Raw genomic sequence first — 21194 nt, forward strand, 5'->3', positions numbered from 1 at the left:
AAATGTTAGGACAAACACTGACCCAATATGAAGTGAACCAGTGGTGGTATTCTACTGGTTTGACACGGTTCTACCGAGCCGGTAGCAGCAATGAGCAGCGGAGACCGAACTGGTTCTCTCCACCACTCTGCTGTTGGGCCCACCCGTCCGCCTGGGCTCCCATACTCACCTTTATCCTCTGTTTTTGAAGCGCAGCTGCTTTAGGTGGCACAGCAGAGTGCCGCACGGCAGCTGCTGAAGAGACTGGGAGAGTGCAGGCTTGCAGGAGGTGAGTTGGAACGCCTCTGTGCCTGTGTAAAGTGTGTGTTTGGTGCGCTGTGTGCACGCAAAGTGTGTGCACATGCGCAAAGCGCGCCACCTAGCCATACCCACCAAACCGGTGGTAAAACTTTTTGAATCACACCACTGAAGTGAACATCTTATTAAAGTATGCAAAAGCTTATATAGTATGCAAAAGCTTATATAGAAGCTTTATTGTGTAGTCAGAACAAACCAAGGAATATCAGAACTCTTCACAGTAATACCCAGAGTAAAACAGGCATTTGTACTATCACCATTATTGTTTATCACCTATATTTACAACATAAGCAAAGAATGGAAATAATATCAACAAACTACTGTTTGCAGACAAACAGGCATTGATAGCAAGTACATTGATAGCTAAAAAAACTGCAATATTGTCAGGGCTCCAGCAGTCACCTCCATTTAAATCATGAGTCTCTAGCTGAACATCCAAAACTTAAAATATTTATTAGGAGTAAACATGCTGGTGCTGCCTGGGTGTAGCCGACTCTGAGACACATCATTATCATCCTTGACCCTGGTATTCCCCCACCTCCTGGGTGTATCATAATTCATATTTTCCAATGGAACACATCCATAGCCAAGAGTCATCAATCCTACTCTCCAGTTAGAATTTTGCGCGGCAGAAATTTTGGTCACCTAGAAACTAACCTTTGAAAACATTTATGGGAATGTAAGCTGCCCACTGATCTCCCCCTTTTCTGTTGGCAACTCTAAAAAGACCATAGAAATATTTTATGAATTGACATTCAGCTCCCCTCACTTCTTGAAGGTAACCTGTACAACACAACCCCCCCCCCTAAAAAAAATGTATTGCAGGTATAGGACTTAGGGTTGCAAAAAAAAAAAAAAAACCTCCCAAGGCTTGGTTGGGGTTTCTGCATGGAACTTTGTCACAAGACGATCGGCTTGGATGTTCCTACTCTTTACCCAAGATGCCTCTGATAAGCCCTTCCACTTGATCAAATATTGGAGTTGTCTCCTGTGCCACCTCGAATCGGCCTATGACTACGGGGCCTGGGGGGTCATGAGGTAGGGGCCTCATGATAAGATTCCACCATGGGTTTTAAGAGGCTGCTATGGAATATTGGGTGTATTTTCCCTAACAATTGAGGCAACTTCAGTTGCACCATGACTGGGTTGATGGCCTTTATTATGGGAAATGGTCCCATGAACTTTGGCTCCAATTTCTTGCAAGGGAGTCTTAACCTCAGGTATTTAGTGGAAAGGTAGACCTTCTCCCCCACCTGGAATGGCCATTGTGGGGCTCATTGTTTGCCTGTCTCTTATAGCTCTGTGCTGCTTTTGCCAGCGCTTTTTTAACATTCTCCCAAGTTGCTTTCAGTGTTGACATCCAATCAGTCAGGCTGACTGAGGAGTGGGGGATCCCTTGGATATTCAGGCATTGGGACGAAGTCCATACCGCTCACTACTTTGAAGGGGGGTTAGTCCCGTGCTACTGTGACAGGCATGATATTTTTCCGATTAAAATCGGAATTCCGATTTTTTTCGGAATCGCCCGGGCGGTGCGAGCGGAGCCCGGGAGAGCGGCGGTCAGTGCGAGCGGCGGGCGCGCGCGGCGGTCGATGCGAGGGGCGGGCGGTCGGTGCGAGGGGCGGGCGCGCGCGGCGGTTGGTGCGAGCGGCGGGCGGGCGGGCGGTGTGAGGGGCGGGCGAGCGGTGGCGCGTGCGGCGGTCGGTGCGAGCGGCGGTTGGGCGGTCGGTGCGAGTGGCGGTCGGTGCGAGGGGCGGGCGCGGCGGTCGGTGCGAGGGGCGGGCGGGAGCGCGCGGCGGGAGCGCGCGCCGACGGGCGAGCGGCGGGAGCGCGCGGCGGGCGGGCGGGCGATTTCTTGGCACGCGGCGGGGGGTCTCTTTTGGCCGGCCCCGATTTTTTTTTCTGAGGGGAATATCATGCCTGTGTGAACAGCATTATTGTACGTGACCTCTGCAAAAGGCAGAAGGTCCACCCAATTGGATTGCTGATAATTCACGTAGCACCTCAGGTACTGCTCTATCATGGCATTCAATCTCTCTGCCCCCCATTGGTACTTGGATGAAAAGCCGAGCTAAGGCCCTGGGATGACCCAATAATCCGCAGGAACTCCCTCCAAAATTTGGCTGTGAACTGGACTCCTCTGTCTGAGATAATTCTCCGTGGTACTCCATGCAGGCGGTAAATGTGTTTCAAAAACAGCTTGGCTAACTGGTAGGCTGAGGATAACCCACTGCATGGTATGAAATGCACCAGTTTGGAAAATAAGTCTATTACAGTCCAGATCATTGTGTTTCCTACACTTTTCAGCAACTCTATTATGAAATCCATTGTGATCTCCTCCCATGGCCTCGTTGGTTCCACTACCGTCTGTAGCAATCTGGTGGGGTTTCCTGGTCGTTTTTTCATTGCGGCGCAGATGGTGCAACTCTTCACATCTTTCTTTATGGCAGGCCACCAGAATTGCTTCCGAGCTAAGTGTAAAGCCTTTAAGAACCCAAAGTGGCCTGCCGGTTTGGCATTGTGGCTCCTCAAAGAAGGATGGAAATAATAATGTAATTTTGTACAGTAGAGAAATCAACATCTAAAATATCTTAGAAGATACAAGAATCTCTAGTGTTAGAATTTGAAATTAGATTTATACTATTCATAAATTTAAAAGACTACAGAATTTGATGGACTCTCTATAGAAATATGGTAAGAAGACTCAGAAAAAGATTCCAAACCAAATTTTATAGCAAATCTGGAGAGTGACACAGTGACCCATAAATTGAAGAAGTCAATCTACATACCAATACCAAAGAAATATTTAATGAAATATTCAAACTCAAAATATCCTTAATTTCACATCCTAGGAAAACAATGGATGGAATCAATGCAGATTAGAGGACTACATGGTATAAGAGAGGCCAAATGTACAAGATGGGTTTCACAAATGTTGAGGAACAAGATACATTATTGTGGATGCTTGCTAGAGTTAGACAATTGAGAAAATAAAACAATAGAGAAAAAAGATAGTGTGTTTTATTGGTCACAGAAAGCCTTTGTTTGTATTGACCATTTCAAGCTATAGATCACCCTTAGCAAAACGAGAATTCCAAAATATATTATTGTCCTCTTGTGAAATCTACATCCAGAATAGGAAGCCACAGTCTGGATGAAATATAGCAAAACAGACTGGCTCCACAGTGACAAAACAGTGATACAAGGCTGTATACTATCTCATTAATTCAGTCTGTATGCTGAATACATATTGAAACAGGATTGATTAGAATAAGATGCACATTTAAAATTGATGGAAAAATGTAAATAACCAGCACTATACTGATTACATTACTCTCATAGATAAAAATGCAAATCATCTGTAAGGTCTAATAATGAAAGTAAGGAAGCATAAAGAAAAATGGAACTAACATTAAATGAAGACAAAGATATTGAAGTGTTGACAATTTATTCCTTTTAGGATTATCAGTAAAGGAAGCAGCATATAACAAATATACCTTGCATTAATGCACAGGATAGCTATGAGAGCCTTGGAAAAAAATGTTCAGATGTTATATCTGTATTTACAAAAATTAGCACTGTGCAGGCAGTACTTTCCCTGTGATGCTCTATGGAAGAGGCATTTTGGCTTTGAAGGACAGAAAGTATTGATGTTTTTGAATTTCAGTGTTGGGAGACTTGTGAGAATATAATAGCCAAGAAAATAAATAAATGGATAACAAAAACAAAACCCAGAATTCTCACTCAAGTCTCAAATTGTATTTTGGGCACATTACACGAAGGCCTAGTTTTCTTTAGAAGTCTATAATGCCTTATAACTTCTGTTGTATAACACGCATACACAAGATTATAGTCCTAGTAATATAGCAATCTGCAGGCACTGAGTTATATTTTCAGCCACATCTGCTTGGCCGTATGTAATGTGAGAATAATCTTAGGAACGGAAAGAACTGCAACCAAGACAATAAAATAAATCTGAGGTCAAATGGAAATGGAACTTGAGGAAATGTCTCAGACTTGACTCTCCCTAGTTCTGTTATAAAGGCAGGGAAGGGGAAGGCACTTTCAAACTTGCAAGATTCTGTTACTATAACTCCATAATAAGTAGTGTTAGTATACATAGCTTTGATTTTCTAGTCTGGTCTACCTCAAATGGGGAGAAGGCAGCTGACTGAGCAGTGAAGCGGCGCAGACGAGTACCAGCTCCATGAAGTCCCACAGATTTCTTCATGTCTGGGGGCTCTACAGAGCCGAAAGTCACCCTGGAGATGGGATGAAGGCAGGGAGGATGCTTCGGTGGTCGCGAGGAGAGCGCAGTTTCCTCGAGTGACCCAAGAAAACTCCTTGAACCTGCAAGAAGAGAGAATGGCCATCATGGCTGAACCGAAGTCATGAAGACAGCTGGGACAGAAGGGAAGAAAGCAATGGTAGCAGTGTGCTTGGTTCGGGTAAGAAATCTTTCTAGATTTTGCCATGGAATCTTTTCCAAAGCACCCCCCTTGGAAAGTGGGACTCAAGGGAGGTAACTAGCAGCGAATAAGGATTTGGAGCTATTGTCAGATTTGGCTAAGAAAGAAAAGAAATTGGAGGCAGAAATAAAATTTAAGAACAAAGGACAGATTGGACGGATTAGCTCTTTAAAAACTAAATCCTTTCAAATTCTGGATTATATTTTCACGATAAAGGTAAAGGGTTCTCTGTCCAGTCATGTCTGATTCTAAACTGATGTTTCTTAGCTGAGGAAACCAGCATTGTCTGAAGGCATTTCTGTGGTCACGTGGCCAGCATGACTATACACCAAGGCGCACAAAACACTTACCTTCCTACTGAATGGTACCTATTTATCTACTAGCATTTGTATACTTTTGTGTGCAGCACTCAGATCACAAAGGGCTTAACATCTTTAACCACTGAGCCACAGCAACTGATATAGTTCTGTCCTATACTCAAGCCTGAATCATGATTGAAAAATCCAGATAATCTGTTTCATTCCAAGTTTTCTGTAATTGCAGTCTTATCTTTCCAACAACTTTAAGATTTTAAGATAAAAGCCCATGTGGATTAAGTGCACATGGTTTCTGAAATTTGGAAATGTCTATTTAAAAATGTGTATTGTCCTGGTGCTTGTCAAATGCCATTAGTTTTGCAAGCTTTAACTCTTTTATATTTTAATCCACAGAATTTGTGGATTCAGCATCTATACAGCACTTGCAATAAAGCCCAAAGATTCAGCCTTAGCTACTGGTAGAATTGCATCAGAAAAGCAGTATTAAACAACTCTAGTTCAACCATATATGGATCAGACAAAAAAAAAATCCAAAAGTAAAACTCCTAAGGATTTTAGGAATTAAGGAAAAAAGGATTTAAGAAAATAAGAATTGTTCCAATTAATGTGAGCTGCCTGGGATTATTAAAAAAATAAAATTAATGCACTGACATGGAAAAAATGAGCTAACTGTTCAGAGTCCAATACCAATCTTATTAGAAAGTAACATTTATGTATGATGTGTAATTGTGTATTACTGTATCATCTAAGGGAGTTTATATCTGAATGAACAAGCCCATAGGGGTATACCACTGGATCCATGAAACGCATAAAACCACAAGGCAATCTCAAGGCAGCAGGAGGCAGCACCCAACGCAATCCAAAAAGCTAAAAAACGTGGCACCGTTACTGGGTTGTGAGATTGGACCTAAATTTCAGAGCTGAAAATGGACTGGGCACCCAGTCACAAAATCATCCTCAAGAAGACATCCTCAAAGCGTTTCTCTTTTCTTACCAAGAAAACAACATGTAGGTGTTCATGCGCTTAGCAAGAGTCAAGCTGGACTGAGAGGGAGGGGGATTTTATTTTCACCTAATGCAATTAGTTTACTTTTGGAATAGCGCTATGTGAACTTCTCCCCGCTAGTTTGAAACACGTGGGTTACTACTATTACTCGAGAACAACGTGGAGGTAATTGTGCCTCGTTTCAATCGGCCGTGATGAAACGAGCCGTGCTTTAGCGTGAAAGTTGAACGTGTGTGTATGTGAAATAGGGAGGGTCGAAAGCGCTGAAGGAAACCTATTGGTAGCTGTCAAGTATTGTATTTTATGCCTTCTTGGTCCTTAATATTCACAGAATAATTACCGGCGCTTTTCAAAATAGTGCTTCCTGCCTTTCGTGGAGGAAGGTTACTAACAGAAGTGCTCGGCGCAAAGGAAATATTAATTTTTAGAGCACCTAGCAGTTTCGCGCTATTTCAGCAGAAAACAAGGTTTAGGAGGAGGCGCTTTTAGCGCGACGCCTCGGTCGGTACCTTTAATTCTCCCGAAAAGTCTCCTCGCACCACCCTTGGTTTGCTTGGGGTGCCGCCCATTGTAGACCCTCCTTCCCTCGCTGCCTCCCAACCGGGGACGGTCAGGAAGGCGGTGCGGTTGGGCAGCCATTTTGTGGCGCTGCTCGGTCGCTGGCGCCGGGCTCGGCGGCGAATTGGTTTCTCTCTAACCCTTTTTTCCCCGTACAGGCTCCTCGGTAAGAACACTGAACTCTCCTGCCTCACTGAGGAGCGAGGGGAGACCGGACTTGCCCACCCCGCTGCAAGCGAAACACGGCGCTCTTTCACTGCGGCTGCACAAAGGCGGCGGCGCGGAGGGGGGCGGGAATTAGGCCTGAGGGAAATTCCAGAGCCTCGTTGCCTTCTAAGTCTTAGAGCCATGATGTGGGGTGATCGGTACGATTTGTTCGGAGGATGTGTAACGTCCCCCATGGTATATATTAGTTTTGGCGCGCAGGTTTGTGTCGTTTCTGTGAATGGCTGAGCGGGCAGTGAAGAACTGCCTATAGGCCTCCTCGTTTTGTTAACCCCGTTTCTTTTGGGGTAGGTGAGTATTAGTGCTCCTACCGTAAATTGGCTGCATGAAGCCAGGCTTCTCCAGGGCCTCCTGAGGCCTAATTTGATGTCGCTCGCTGGTCGCCCGGCCAAGGAAAAGTGCAAGCGCCCTCGTTAAAAGGGAGGGAAGCGAAGTGAGGCTGTTCTGGCTTTTAAGCCAAGATGGCCTTGGCTGCGGAAAATGCAACGATCACAGCTACTACAATACGTCTGCTTCTTTTCTGGGTTGGGAGTTGAATAAAGTTGCTCTCTTGCGCATATTCGTAGTGATACTTGGCTTAATCTAAAAACGCTATTGTAATCCTTGATCTTTTCGGACTGATCACGAGTGTCATTTTGTACAAGTTCCGGTATTGGTGTGTATTTGTTTTTGTTTTAATCGTGAATGGTCTTAAGGCATGCATTGACTACACTTTTTCATTACGTAAATGCGAAATCTGAAACTGGTCCTTGGATGCAAACAATTTTGTGATGTGATAACAGGCGAAAACAAATGTCAGTATTGGTTAAAGTGATTTAAAGGAAATATTTGGTGTATATGTTCAGCCTGGATGTTTTTTTTTTTAAAAAAGATATGTTGAAAAAGAAATAAATCTATTTGTTCTGGAAAGATGAGGATCAAAATAATTATATATAGAATTTAGTCATATGCTTTGAAATATCTTGATAATATAGAGCTGTATTGGATACTTTATTATGTTGACTTGTTTTTCATGTTGTAGAATGGTATAAATGCAAAAAAAATCCTAAGCAGAAGCAATAATTGATGTGAATTCATAGATACTTTAAAAAGAAATTTAAATGTTGAAGTACAAATGGATAAAACAGCTTTATAAAAGTTTTCAGAAATAAGATTTGGTATTTTGAGTTCGGTTAACTTGAATTGGAAAGCTTGGCTGTGATTTTGTCTTAATATTGACTTTTCAGCTGTGTGAATTAATTTATTTTTGTTTTCTTATTTCTGTTCTCTTCCCAGATGTTGGGTAAGCACATTAAGTCTGCAATGATAGTGTCTAACCGAAGGATCCAAGAAAATGTTGATAAACTGTTTATACTGTAGAATATTTCACTTTGTCATACTTTCACAAGTATCATAGTTCCATAGGACTTTGATGTGTACTTTCAAAATTCAGTTGCAGATGTTAGAAGTGACATTTGTGAAAATTATTAGCAGAGTTACCAGCATTGGAATGATGAAGATCAGAAACAGATATTGCAGAAAATATTAGTCTCTCTCTACACATACACACACCACACATTTTGTTGGTTTAAATATATAGTCATGCATAAAGTTTATACAAAATAGAAGCAAGGGGAAAACAGCATGTTGACAGGTTCTTTTTAGTAGAAATATCAAATAAACTACAGCTTCTAGCATGTCTTACAGACAACTTCTGAATGTTTATATGAAAATGAAACTGCAAAAAGTTCAAGATTTTCATTTCAAGTGAACAAAAGTATAATTTGTGCCAATATATTTCATGAACCAGCATGAATATTTAGCAGCCTTGTTTAGAAAGCCAGTATTCTGGTCAGTTTTCTAGATTTGGAGGTGGTGTTTTTTTCCTTGCTAATATTTGAGGCTTTAATTTGAATTTGGTGGAAAGTATTAATCGTGATTATGTTATGCCAGTTTTAAACACTTTTGATAAATTATTGGAATACAGGTCAATAAAAACGTCCTTTCTGAAATGCTTAAATACCCTTGGTTAACAGCAGTACTTGTTGAGGCGTTCATGACATTTTTATTCTGTTTTATTGTTGGTTTAGTTTTCTTTCTTTAAATGGGATATTATTTTAGATTTTGTAGTTACTGGGTGCCAGATTATAGATTTGTACTAAAGGAGGTATTCCTAAACTGCCAAAATGGACAACCTTGCTGAATGTTTGGTACTTTTTTTGATTGTGGAATAATATTTTGGTCTACTCCATTGAATGGAATTGTCCTGTTTCTAATTTGCATTGGATTATATCATTTTAAATAACTCTGAATTGATCAGTGATAGTTTTATAGAAAAATATTTGACGGAAGGTTGATGTATGGTATTGAAGATTTAATCTGATTTCTGCAACTGTGGCAGGATCTCAAAGGCTATTAGAGGGGTTTTTCCTATATAATTGGATGATAAATTCCAATTTTTCTTGATAGGGGAAAAATAATAATCTTTTTGAAACCAGTATTGGCAAATTATATATCTAATGAGTATATAAGTTTGAGAGAATACAATATGTTATGGTTTTTTACTTTATTTTCATGTTTATGTTTGTATTTTGATATAAAATAAATACTAATTGCTGTTATTGTGAGCTAGTGTGAGGGACAACAGAAGTTTTAATTTGGGCATGCTCAAACTTGTGGTTTGCTATATGTTGGGAGTACTTTATCATGGTTTTGCCCCCAAGGTTTCTTTAATGCACAGTTCAGAATGGACTGTTAACTTTAGCTATATGTTGCTTGCATTGATTTTTGCCTCCATTTATTCTTTATTGCAGTCTAAAAGTTGGTTTTAATTGGTTGCCCACAGGATTGACTTGGCTTCTACTACTTGTTAAGGAAAAAAAAAACATCTCTCCTTGCAGGTAAGATGCTCTCAAAATATATTCATGATTAATGAGCACAATTTGACAATTCAATATTATTTTGCGGTGATTTTGAATATATGTATTGATTTTAAACATTTCAGTCATCAAAACAGTACAGATTTTTTTCCTTGATGTTCTAGTTTAATATACACATAGACACACACACACATTCAATGAGAGAGGTTGTATTAATGAATATTTGGACTTTATTCACTTTAATAGATTTAGAACATTTCTTGAATATATGGATAGGCTGTTTTTCTCGAGAATGCAATATTATGCTGCTTGTATGTGTTGGTTGGTTATACTTTCAATATGAAGAGGCTGTTTATATACAATCATTCTGTTTTGTATTTTAAAAGAATATTTTTTATTTCTTTACATTTTAAATTGTTCTAAATAGGCACCCTATGACAAAAAATCTGTGGTTTTAGATATTAGAGCTTTATAAAGTTGGTTTATCATAGTTCCCTTTTTTATTTTGCTCTATCTAAAAGGTAGAGTAGCTATCAAAGTATAAAACATTACTATATGCCAATAGCATAGTGAAGATATGAAAACGAATAAAAGACTGAAATTATTATAAAATTTTTCACTGTCATCATGAAGATAAATAGTCATGTGAGTTTTTTAAAGCTATATCTGCCTCTCATATCTATCCAGTATTAATTTTGAAGTATAGAAGAAGGTGCCTAATGTCTATTAGTACAGGTAGTCTTCAACTTACGACCACAACTGACCCAAAATTTCCTTTCCTAAACAGTTGTTTTGCCTCATTTTACAACCTTTCATGCATAAATCACTGCAGTTAGGTTAGTAACATAGTGATTAAATGAATCTGGCTTCCCCATTGAGTTTGCTTGTCAGAAGGTCGCAAAAGTTGACCACATGATCTTGGGATAATGCAACTGTCATAAATATATGCCATTTGCCAAGAATCTAAATTTTTGGTTATATGACCATGGAGATGCTGCAATGGTTGTAAGTGTTAAAACTGGTTATAAAGTCATTTTTTTCAGTGCCACTGTAACTTTGGTCACTAAATAAATGGTTGTAATTTGTGAACTACCTGTATTTTGGGCAAATTTATTAGACCAAATTATTTGATTACAAAAATGTAGCTATCTACATTGATCTCAAAATTGGTTATGGTTGCAGAGAAAGTTTTGGATATTAACTCTTTCAGTTAGTAATTGCTTTCTTAGGTGGTAATTGCATTTGCTTAGTAATTGGAATGCATAGTAACTTATGTGTTATATTAAAGCATATAAGTATTTAACACATGATGTATTTATATGGATCTTGAAAAATCTCCAGCTTACCATCAGCCAGAACTTGTAGAGTTCTTACACATATTTTATATATTTTCACAATAGTTGGCCTGCTGTTGTGACTTTCCTTATATTTGACCTATCAGGTGATGGCCACAGAGAAAGGCAAATAGTTTGGCTAGGTCTTCAAACCTGTAATTTGTTTAATAATCAGTAAAGCTCTTAAAATCTGAATAAAAGCATCAGTCAGATTTGAATATTTATTTGATTCATAATATCTGAATCTTTGGAAAATGTGAATACCGTATTTGCCGGCGTATAAGACGACTTTTTTGCCCCGAAAAACATGCCTCCAAGTGGGGGGGTCGTCTTATACGCCGGTATATCCACTGCCGGCTTTCGGAGGCTTGTTGGACGCAGCGAAGGCGCCTCTGGCTTCCTGGATCCCCTGCGTCGCTTCCGCTTCATCCCGCTCGCCTCGCTCCGCCCGAGGCTGCAGCCTTACTGCTCTTCCCACGGCCCCTGGCACTCTGCCCTGCCGCTGCAGCCCCGGGGATTTCTGGAGGGCGTTTCCGGTGGTGGTGGGGGGTCGTCTTATACGCCGGGTCGTCTTATACGCCGGCAAATACGGTATGTGGATTGTTAATGCAAAACAAACCCCTTAAGTCTTTATAATACAAGAAAAGGCTAAAGCAATTACATCTCCTAAAAGACTGAGTAGACCACTTGGTTTTGCCACTCAACTTACAAATTTATTCATGGTAGGTTCTACAGTCCAAAGGCAAATGTGTCTAAGCATTTAAATACGTCTCTTTTATTCCTGGTTGATCAATGATGATCAATATTACTTTCTACTAAATACTTGCTTTTTATAGTAAATACTTTTAATATTGACAAATTGGACTGCTTCTAATGTTTTTAACTTTTAAAGCATTAGGCATATTTACATAGGAACTCAATTTTGAACTAATTCCTTGTGTATTATATATATTGGCCTTACATTATAATAAACTCAGATTTGTAGCTAAAGTTAACTAGTTTGTGTGGACTTTGAACTGTCTTCCATTTGAGTAACTGATAATATCTGTTATGGTATTTGGAAGATTTTATTTTCTTTAACAATATTGGCCAATAGTAATTTTAATACATATAAAAAATTTGCTAGCATGAAAAATTACTACATAAAATAACCTCTGTATATATTTTTTGATATTAAATCGTGATTTTGGAAATAAAAAGCATATAAGCATCAATCATGATTAGGTAAAAAATGTATTGGTACAGTTTGATATTAGCTTTAAGAAATTTTTCCATAGTGCACTTATGACATGGCATTAGCTGTAGTTAGCCAATCATCTTCCTCCCAAGCTGATACTCTTGACAGCTTTTACAGAGGGGAACCTGCAATTCCTGATTTTTGAAAACAATATGCATGCATACTTAAATCAAGTTTTAAACCATCAAGTATGAAATAAGAGATTGCTAATTCTTCATCCCTTTGTTTTCACAAATAATGTCCTTCATTACTGAAGGTGAAGAAATAGATATGGTGAAAGTATCTCTGTTTAGCATAAGGTTTACCACTCTAACTCATTTTCCAAATTATTTGTAAAAATAATAAAGGCAGATATGAAAATAGTGTTTAATTATGTCTGGGTTATCAGTCTGGGTACATACGACATGCTTGACATTTTGGTTAGTGGAAATTCATGTTTGACCACGTGAGCCCCCATCTGGTGTCACTCTTTATAATCATATAGCTTTCATGTAGGAAACTATGCTACCAAATCCAGAGCAGTTGCCAATTCCAATTTGACAAAAATATGAAAAACTGATTACAGTTCTGCATACCTACAGTATTGTTTTAAAAATTCAGGAGATGCAGGCTTGCCTCTGCCGAAGTCATTAGAGTATAACTTGACATTTTGATTAGCATTAAAGAAAATGGCAGGTAGTTGAAAATTGAATATTTAATCATAGAAACTGACTGGGAGCTGCATTCAGGGGTAGTAGCACACTCATTCACCAGGAATCTGACTAACTTTTAAAACAGTCAGGTATGCTCAAATGGGTCTGTGGTTTGATGATCTAGCCTGAAGAAAAACATAGTACAGGTTCAGATATGATGTAACTTATGTTGTGAATACAGTATAATACACCCCAAATAAAGAATGCTTCTGGCCTTCTGATTTGGCACAACTTCTTGTCCATGATACAAGAAACCCCAGTTGTGCTGTATAAGATGACACAAAATTGCCTTCCCAGTTTTCTCTTGTCATTAATTTTATTTAATTATTATACATTTTTCAGGTATGGTAGTATTAATCTCAGTTTTAATAGCAGAATTTATGATGTTGCCAGTGATTGTATATCTACATGTTCTGCAGAATTTGTAGACCATCATAGTCTTACCACTCCCAATTTCAATGTCTTCTCAGTGTATCATATACAGGTAGTCCTCAACTTATGACTGCAGTTGAGCCCAAAGTTGCTAAATGAGACATTAGTTAAGTGAGTTTTGCCTCAGTTTACGAACTTTCATGCCACAGTTGTTAAGTGAATCATTGCAGTGGTTAAGTTAGTAACATGTTTAGTAAGTGACTATGGCTTCTCCATTGATTTGCTTGTTAGAAGGTCGCAAATATTGATCACATGACCCTGGGACATTGCAACTGTCATAAGCATCTGAATTTTGATCATGTGACCATGGGGGTGCTGCAACGGTTGTAAGTGTGAAAAACAGTCAAACCTTTTTTTTTTAGTATCTTGTAACTTTGTTCACTAAATGAACTTTTGTAAGTCGAGGATTACCTGTATTGATGAATGGATGGCTTTGTTGTATCATTAGTTTTAGTATATGTAGAGATACAAATGCATACATGTATTTTAAAGGAGAATTAAACTAATTTCTTTTGAAGATTCTAGCAACATGAGCTATTATTAGTTTCCTGTCTTATTTTATCTGTATTATAAATTCTAAGCCATTGGTTGAGCTTTCATTCTTAGGACTATTAGTTTTTGGTGGTTTCAGTTAAAATTAATGTTCTCTGCAACCATAAGGAGACTTTTGCATCAATTGAATGTACAAGATTAGAAATGCAAATTATAAAGCATGAAATAATTAAAAACAAGGCAAATTTAAAATAAAAGCTCAGTCAAGTAAAAGTTTGATGAAAGATGAGTTTTCATACTGTTCTTAAATTCTATGGTAATATGGCCTGAACAAACCTCCTTGGAGAATGTATTCTATAGCTAGGGAACTCTGCAGTAGAGGATTCTCCTGTGTATTTGATGGGTAAATTTTTGACAGTTTGGGAGGTGGATTTTCAAAAGATCCCTTTCTGCTTAATTAAGTAACCAGGCAGGCAGATGGATAGAGGGAAAGGTAGTCTTCATGAAAATGCTTTTAAAGATTGGGATTTTTGAAATGATGAAAATCTTAATATAGCAGATTTTTTCAATCCCAGCATTCTTTTTAATGTTGTTTGGAAGAGGATTTCCATGTTAAATCAAATGTTAAATAATAATTCTTGATAGTGTATTCATTCATAGATATTCCTGATCTTTCATTATAGAAACATTTTTGTCATTGCTACTTAGCTGAATCAGAGATGTTCATGACTATATTTTAATAATGTCAGTAGTGGAAACATTTTATTGGTTTTATAAAGACTGAAAAATAAAACTGCTGGTTTGGTGCCTTTTCCAAAAAAGTAGAAGGTTCTATAGTGGCTAGGAATTCTAGTTTTTTTGTCCAAATACAGTGTCAGATTTCTAGTTTACACGAAAAAATTACTGTAGTAGAGAAAAGGAAACTACCAAGGGATGAAGAGGGGCTATGAGCAGGATGCAAATATGCTAAGTGATTGGATATCTAGAACTGTGGTTTTAATAATGCCTAATTATCTTTAAAGAGCTCTTTGGTATAGTTTGAAACTGAAATATAAGCTTTGATTTATAATTTTTCCAGCTTGCTTCAAATGCAATATGTGGATTGGATTGTGTAAAGTTCTGATTTGATGCTCTTTTGGAGGTTTTTCTTTTCTTTTCGTGCCAATTCTTGACTGGATTCAAACTAACAGCTTTGTCACTTCATGTTACAGTTTACTTGAAAGACCTGTTATGATCTTGCTTTTATATTAGTCTATGTAGAAAGTACTATGTAAACAGATGTAGAAAATAGAATTCTCATTCAAGATCTTCAGGAATTTTAAAAAGTAATAATTTCTAGATTAAACATGTGGTATCATGAATAGTCTGACCTAGTCGTTGCTTTTCTCATCTGCAGGTGTGTGTATTTCAGCGCAGCATGGCTGTGGTCATCCGTTTACAAGGTCTCCCAATTGTGGCGGGGACTATGGACATTCGTCACTTCTTCTCTGGATTGACCATTCCTGATGGGGGCGTGCATATTGTAGGGGGTGAGCTGGGTGAGGCTTTCATCGTCTTTGCCACTGATGAAGATGCAAGGCTTGGTATGATGCGCACAGGTGGTACCATTAAAGGGTCCAAAGTCACCCTGTTGCTGAGCAGTAAAACTGAAATGCAAAACATGATTGAACTCAGTCGTAGGCGTTTTGAAACAGCAAATCTAGATATACCGCCAGCAAATGCTAGCAGATCTGTTCCACCGCCTAGTTCTGGAATAAGTAGTAGGGTGACTCTTTCTACTACAGTATCTAATTTTAACAGTCCTTCTCCTAGTGTAGTAACTGCAGCTACTTCAGTTCACGAAAGCAACAAAAACATACCAACATTTTCCACTGCTAGTATGGGAACTGCACCTCCCAATTTGGGTGTTACTTTTGGAAGTCCCACTTTTAGCTCTACTATTTCTAGTACTGCATCACCAATGAACACAGTTCCACCTCCACCAATACCTCCTATTCCAGCTTTACCATCACTGCCCCCAATGCCTTCTATTCCTCCCATACCTGTTCCTCCTCCTGTTCCTACATTGCCTCCTGTGCCTCCTGTCCCCCCAATACCTCCTGTGCCTCCTGTCCCACCTATGACATCTCTGCCTCCTTTATCAGGAATGCCTCCTATGAATCCCCCGCCTGTTGCTCCTTTGCCTGCTGGAATGAATGGGTCTGGAACAGCAATGAATTTAAACAGTAACTTGAATCCAATGTTCATGAACCCTATAAATGCTATTCAGATCAATTCTCAAAGTAGCGTGAAATCTCTTCCTATCAATCCAGATGATTTGTATGTCAGTGTTCATGGAATGCCATTTTCAGCAACAGAGTCTGATGTCAAAGATTTTTTCCATGGACTCCGTGTGGATGCAGTACATATTCTGAAAGATCATGTGGGACGAAATAATGGAAATGGACTAGTTAAGTTTTGCTCTCCTCAAGATACATTTGAAGCATTGAAAAGAAACAGGATGCTGATGATTCAGCGTTATGTCGAAATTAGCCCAGCAACAGAGAGACAGTGGGTTTCTGCAGGAGGTCATATAACATTCAAGCAAACTATGGGTCCTTCTGGACAAAACCATCCTCCTCAAACTCTCTCTATGACCAAATCTCCTAATGGACAGAAAAGATCCAGATCCAGATCTCCACATGATCAGGGTTTCTGCGTTTATTTGAAAGGTCTTCCCTTTGAATCTGAGAACAAACATGTAATTGATTTCTTTAAAAAACTGGATATTGTGGAAGACAGTATTTACATAGCTTATGGACCCAATGGGAAAGCACTTGGTGAAGGTTTTGTTGAGTTCAGAAATGAAACTGACTACAAAGCAGCTTTGTGTCATCATAAGCAGTACATAGGAAATCGTTTCATTCAAGTTCATCCCATAACTAAAAAAGCTATGTTAGAAAAAATAGATATGATTCGGAAAAGACTACAGAATTTCAACTATGACCAGAGAGAAATTATGATAAATGCAGAAGGAGAGACGAGCCCATCTAAACTCTGTGCACACATATCTAATATCCCCTACAATATTACCAAAATGGAAATTCTTCAGTTTCTTGAGGGGCTGGCCATAGAGGAGAGTTCTATACAGATACTTGTTGATACTAATGGACAAGGATTAGGACAAGCGCTGGTCCAATTCAAAACTGAAGAAGATGCTCGTAAGTCAGAGCGCCTGCATCGAAAGAAACTGAATGGGAGAGATATTGCCTTGAGAGTGATTTCTCTTGAAGAAATGAGAGAAATTGAGAGAAATCCTTCCTCTCAGGGGAAAAAAATGTTGAAAATGCCATTGCAAGGAGGTACAGCAATACCAGGAGTACAGAATGCTGGTGGGGATGAGCATTCTTTCATAAGTGGTACTTCAAAAGATGGAAAGAGTGGTCCTCCTTTTCATTTTCCTGGCAATTTCAGTGGTTCTAATGTATTTGGTCCTCCTCTTCCACCACCAGGAATAGGGGGAGGTGGTTTTGGTGACTCCAGACCAGGAATGCCTGCTATTGGAAGCAGTGGCTTGCCTGTTCTGCCTGGTACAGGTATTGATGTCCCAGGTTTTGGAGGTGGGCCTAGTAATTTAACAGGGCCCTCTGGTTTTGGGGGAGGTCCTCAGAATTTTGGGAATGGTCCTGGTAATTTAACTGGTCCTCCTAGTTTTGGTAGTGGACCTCCAGGACTTAGTACTGGGCTTGGACATATAAGTGGACCTCCAGGGTTTGGACCTGGACCTGGAAACATGCATATTACTGGGCCACCTGGGTTTGGAGCTGGGTCTGGTAAGCCGGGGCCTACTGTCATTAAAGTTCAAAATATGCCCTTTACTGTATCAGTGGATGAAATTTTGGATTTTTTCTATGGTTATCAAGTAATCCCAGGTTCAGTGTGTTTAAAATACAATGAGAAAGGCATGCCTACAGGTGAAGCAATGGTTGCATTTGAATCTCGTGATGAAGCAATGGCAGCTGTGGTTGATCTGAATGACAGGCCAATAGGCTCACGGAAAGTCAAGCTTGTTCTAGGTTAGTTGGAGTATAACATCCTTGTAGACTAGATATTAGTGCTGTGATTTATGCATTCAGACTGTTTTATAGTAGCTCCAGGTAGAAACTATAATTTGTTTAAACTACAAATTTGTTTTGATAAAAATGAGAACACTGGTCTAACTGTTTACAGAACAATTGCTGCAAGAGAAAATATGCATCAGAGTGGATGTGCAGTTCTGCCAGTACAGATACATGGAATTCTCATCAATAGAGAAGTTTTATAATGCTCAATTGACCATGAAATATTCATCATGGAGTCCAGATTGGTTTCTTGAAAGTTAGGAAAGTTGAAAAAAATTGTCATGATGAAGTTAGTGATCTCTTAGTGGGTGCTATTGAAGCCATTGTAAAATAGAAACTAGATATTCATAGAGTTGGTTAAAAGCTGGCTAAATTTCTTTGTTAACACAAGTCAAAGATTTTTCTGTTTTTAAAGTCTTACTTTGCAACTGAATAAAGTCAGTGTATACACAGATTGTTTATGTACTTGTTTTCAAAGATTCTTGGTATATGGACAGTGAAATTACAGAGACAGGTGGTTTTCCTATATATGAACAGAACAATCCGTAAAATTCCAGCTTTTTTGTGGAATAATTTTAGTTATTGCAACTGATTATATAGAATATAAGATATTTGCCACAAGTGCAGGTACCCTTGTTGTCGTTCTGCATCTTTATTCACTGTATGATTAAAATGAATACGTGAAGGTGCCATGCAATGCCATAACTTGAAAAAAAAATGTTTGATTAGATGGTTTTGTTAGGATTGTATGTTACAGTTGGAATAGGATGCTTATCATTTGGTTTTTGTACACTGTATGTTGTGTATCTTTTTGAATCACATTCTTATAAAATCTCTTGGTTTAATACGTGAACATAAGGGACTGATGCGAAGTGTTAATGTTAGTTATCATTTGTGTTACTATTACTTCTTGAACTTTTGTGAATTATTACTATGGATCACTTAAGACATTAAAGCTTTGCAAACATATCCCAGTACATTTGAGTTCTTACAGTCTCTACAATGGCTTATATTTTCACTTTCAATCTAGTGTTTTTTTTAGTAGGATTTTTTAGGAAAGAGAAGATACCATTATATAGAGAAATCAAAGTAGAAATTTGGACTATTCATGATTAGAGTTCAAAAATGGAAAGATTGAAATAAGTTGTTTGAAAAACCCTTTGAAAATCATTGTATTTTAAACAACTTAAAAGCTATTCTGTTCTTAGTTAAACAGTGTCTTTTGAGTTGTGTATGATGGAACATTTGAAGTGCACAGCCTGTTTTGATATAGAAATGCAAGTGGCGACTGTTCTATTCACCCAGTGTGTAAGATGGATGCAAAATCCTATTGAATGCTACATCAGGAGAGGATTTTTTGCAGTTCAGTAATTTGAAAGACTGTGTGAAGGTGTTGCAATGAAGAGGTGGCTGCATTACAACTATTGTAATTCATGGATTTGAAATTGCTTTGACAGGAACTGAGATGGTGCACTCCTGAAAAATGACATGATTGATTGTACTACACTGTTAAACTTACTAAGCCTCTTGTTAATAAAGCTGTCTTTCTGAAGATTTGAGCTATCTATTTTTAATTGTTTGGTGTACTTCAACAGCAAAGGCCAATAAAAACACAGAATTTGGGTTGGTGATATGGCTAGGAAATGAAAATTTCTATTTTGAAAATCATTATTTAATGCGGGGAGTGTTTTCTGTGAAGCAAAAAATCTCAGTTGAATCCAGATTAGATGTTCCAGAAATAAAGCCCCATTTATTTATGGGTGAAAGGGAATGGAGAGACAGTTTCATTGATTTCCTGTTTTGCTGCAGCCTTGAATATGGTCTCATGTTGCTCTGGTAAGTTCCCATGTCTTCAAAGACAAATTTTCAGGAGACAAAGGAATCATTCAGTAATTGCCTCATTGTTTCTTTTCGGTACATGGGAGTCCAGCTCACTGAACAATAAAATTGAGAGGTTGAAAGCTCCTCTCCATGAAGAAAAAGACTTCAACTACTCAAATAAAACTTTCATGAGCTGCAGTTTTTTCTGTAAGTGGAGTGGTATCTTCGGTTCCAGCTAGATATTTTAATTGAACAATTGGTTAAGAAAGTAGTGTGTGACTTACTCGATACTTAAAATTGCATCTCAGCATTGCTTTTCGTGGTGTGAAATGCAATTAAAGTGCTGAGTTTCTTATTTAATAATTATATGACTTTCTCGTAGTATTTGAGATGGGAGTATTAACATACTTCTGCATATTCTAGAAAATATTGCAGAAGTGTGAGATTCTTGTACATAAGTACTTCAATATTGCTTTGTAGATGGTATTGGATATCCCATCTCATTGCTTCAGTAGTTTTTAATACATTAAAAATAATACACTAGTATGATTTATCAAAAATGTTTTATATCTCTTGAATTGAAAAGAAAATAGAAGTCACAAACAAACTGCAACATTGCTTCTGTTTATTAGGAGAGGAATCAGAACTTTTCTTCACACATGGACAAGAATGTCCAGTTACGATTAACAAAGACTGCATCTTAATAATATAGTAATGTCTGATATAAGCCACAGAAAGTTTCTTTTTCTGAATAATGCAAGATAAGGTGGACTTTGGAACCTGTGTTAAAGGTTCAGTAAGGTTAAAAGTGTCCTAGAAATTTGGGTAAGCCGGCAAACCTTATTCTTTTCTTCACTAGTAACTTTTTGAGAAGCCATTTCTTTAAATCTTGGAAATGAGATGAGGATATTGTAAATAAAAATCAAGCTTGCTGGAAATGGAAGAATCCACCTTCCAGAGATATGTTCCTCTTGTGCTGGGATCCATTATAGGTCTAATTAGATTCAACAGGTTTTTGTTCCTGTTAATTTTCATTGAAAAAATTTAACTTCATGCAACCTTCTGGATTGAAGGACAGTATATTCTTTACATAAGAACAAAGCGCATCAGATGATCAAACCCTCATAGAGACATATCACATATCAGTATACTAAGGATAATGATATTTAAACTTATCGGCACTTTGAAAAAAATATTTACCATGTATTAGTTGAATAATAATGTTCCTTGCTAAATTTTTATATATATTTGAATTGATAAAGAGCAAGCATACTATGATATTTTTGGAGCTGTAAATTTGATAATTTTAATAGATGCAGCAATCCCTTACTACAGAAATAGATAAATTGCTTTGAA

General features: G+C 38.2%; 2 protein-coding genes and 1 long non-coding RNA gene across 7 annotated transcripts in view; 2 read left to right on the forward strand and 1 right to left on the reverse strand.

Annotated features, from left to right (window-relative positions):
• Window positions 1-3089: 3089 nt before the first annotated feature.
• On the reverse strand, window positions 3090-7315 carry LOC148131137 (uncharacterized). The gene is made up of 2 exons (XR_015748473.1): window positions 7184-7315; window positions 3090-4647 (listed from the first exon to the last, which is right to left on the reverse strand). It is a non-coding gene; the product is annotated as an uncharacterized LOC148131137 (long non-coding RNA).
• Window positions 6698-19569, forward strand: RBM12 (RNA binding motif protein 12). Its single transcript, XM_087959477.1, has 3 exons — window positions 6698-6813; window positions 9665-9751; window positions 15314-19569. The coding sequence occupies exon 3, from the start codon at window positions 15335-15337 to the stop codon at window positions 17975-17977; it is 2643 nt and encodes an 880-aa protein (XP_087815603.1). The 5' UTR covers window positions 6698-6813; window positions 9665-9751; window positions 15314-15334; the 3' UTR covers window positions 17978-19569.
• The window catches only part of CPNE1 (copine 1), a 60813-nt gene continuing 46316 nt past the window's right edge, over window positions 6698-21194 (forward strand). For 2 of the 5 annotated variants that reach the window (XM_087959478.1, XM_026685199.2), the window contains exon 1: window positions 6698-6813. The gene's annotated coding sequence lies outside the window, so the exon portion shown is untranslated. Of the gene's footprint in view, window positions 6814-9664; window positions 9752-15331; window positions 15456-21194 lie in introns of those variants that run through there. The other 3 variants (XM_026685198.2, XM_026685200.2, XM_026685201.2) reach the window with 3 other exon arrangements.

Source organism: Notechis scutatus, chromosome 3 (genome assembly GCF_049901735.1).
Source record: "Notechis scutatus isolate UNSWTSFEM ecotype Mainland chromosome 3, rNotScu1.2, whole genome shotgun sequence".
Taxonomy (NCBI): Eukaryota; Metazoa; Chordata; class Lepidosauria; order Squamata; family Elapidae; genus Notechis; species Notechis scutatus.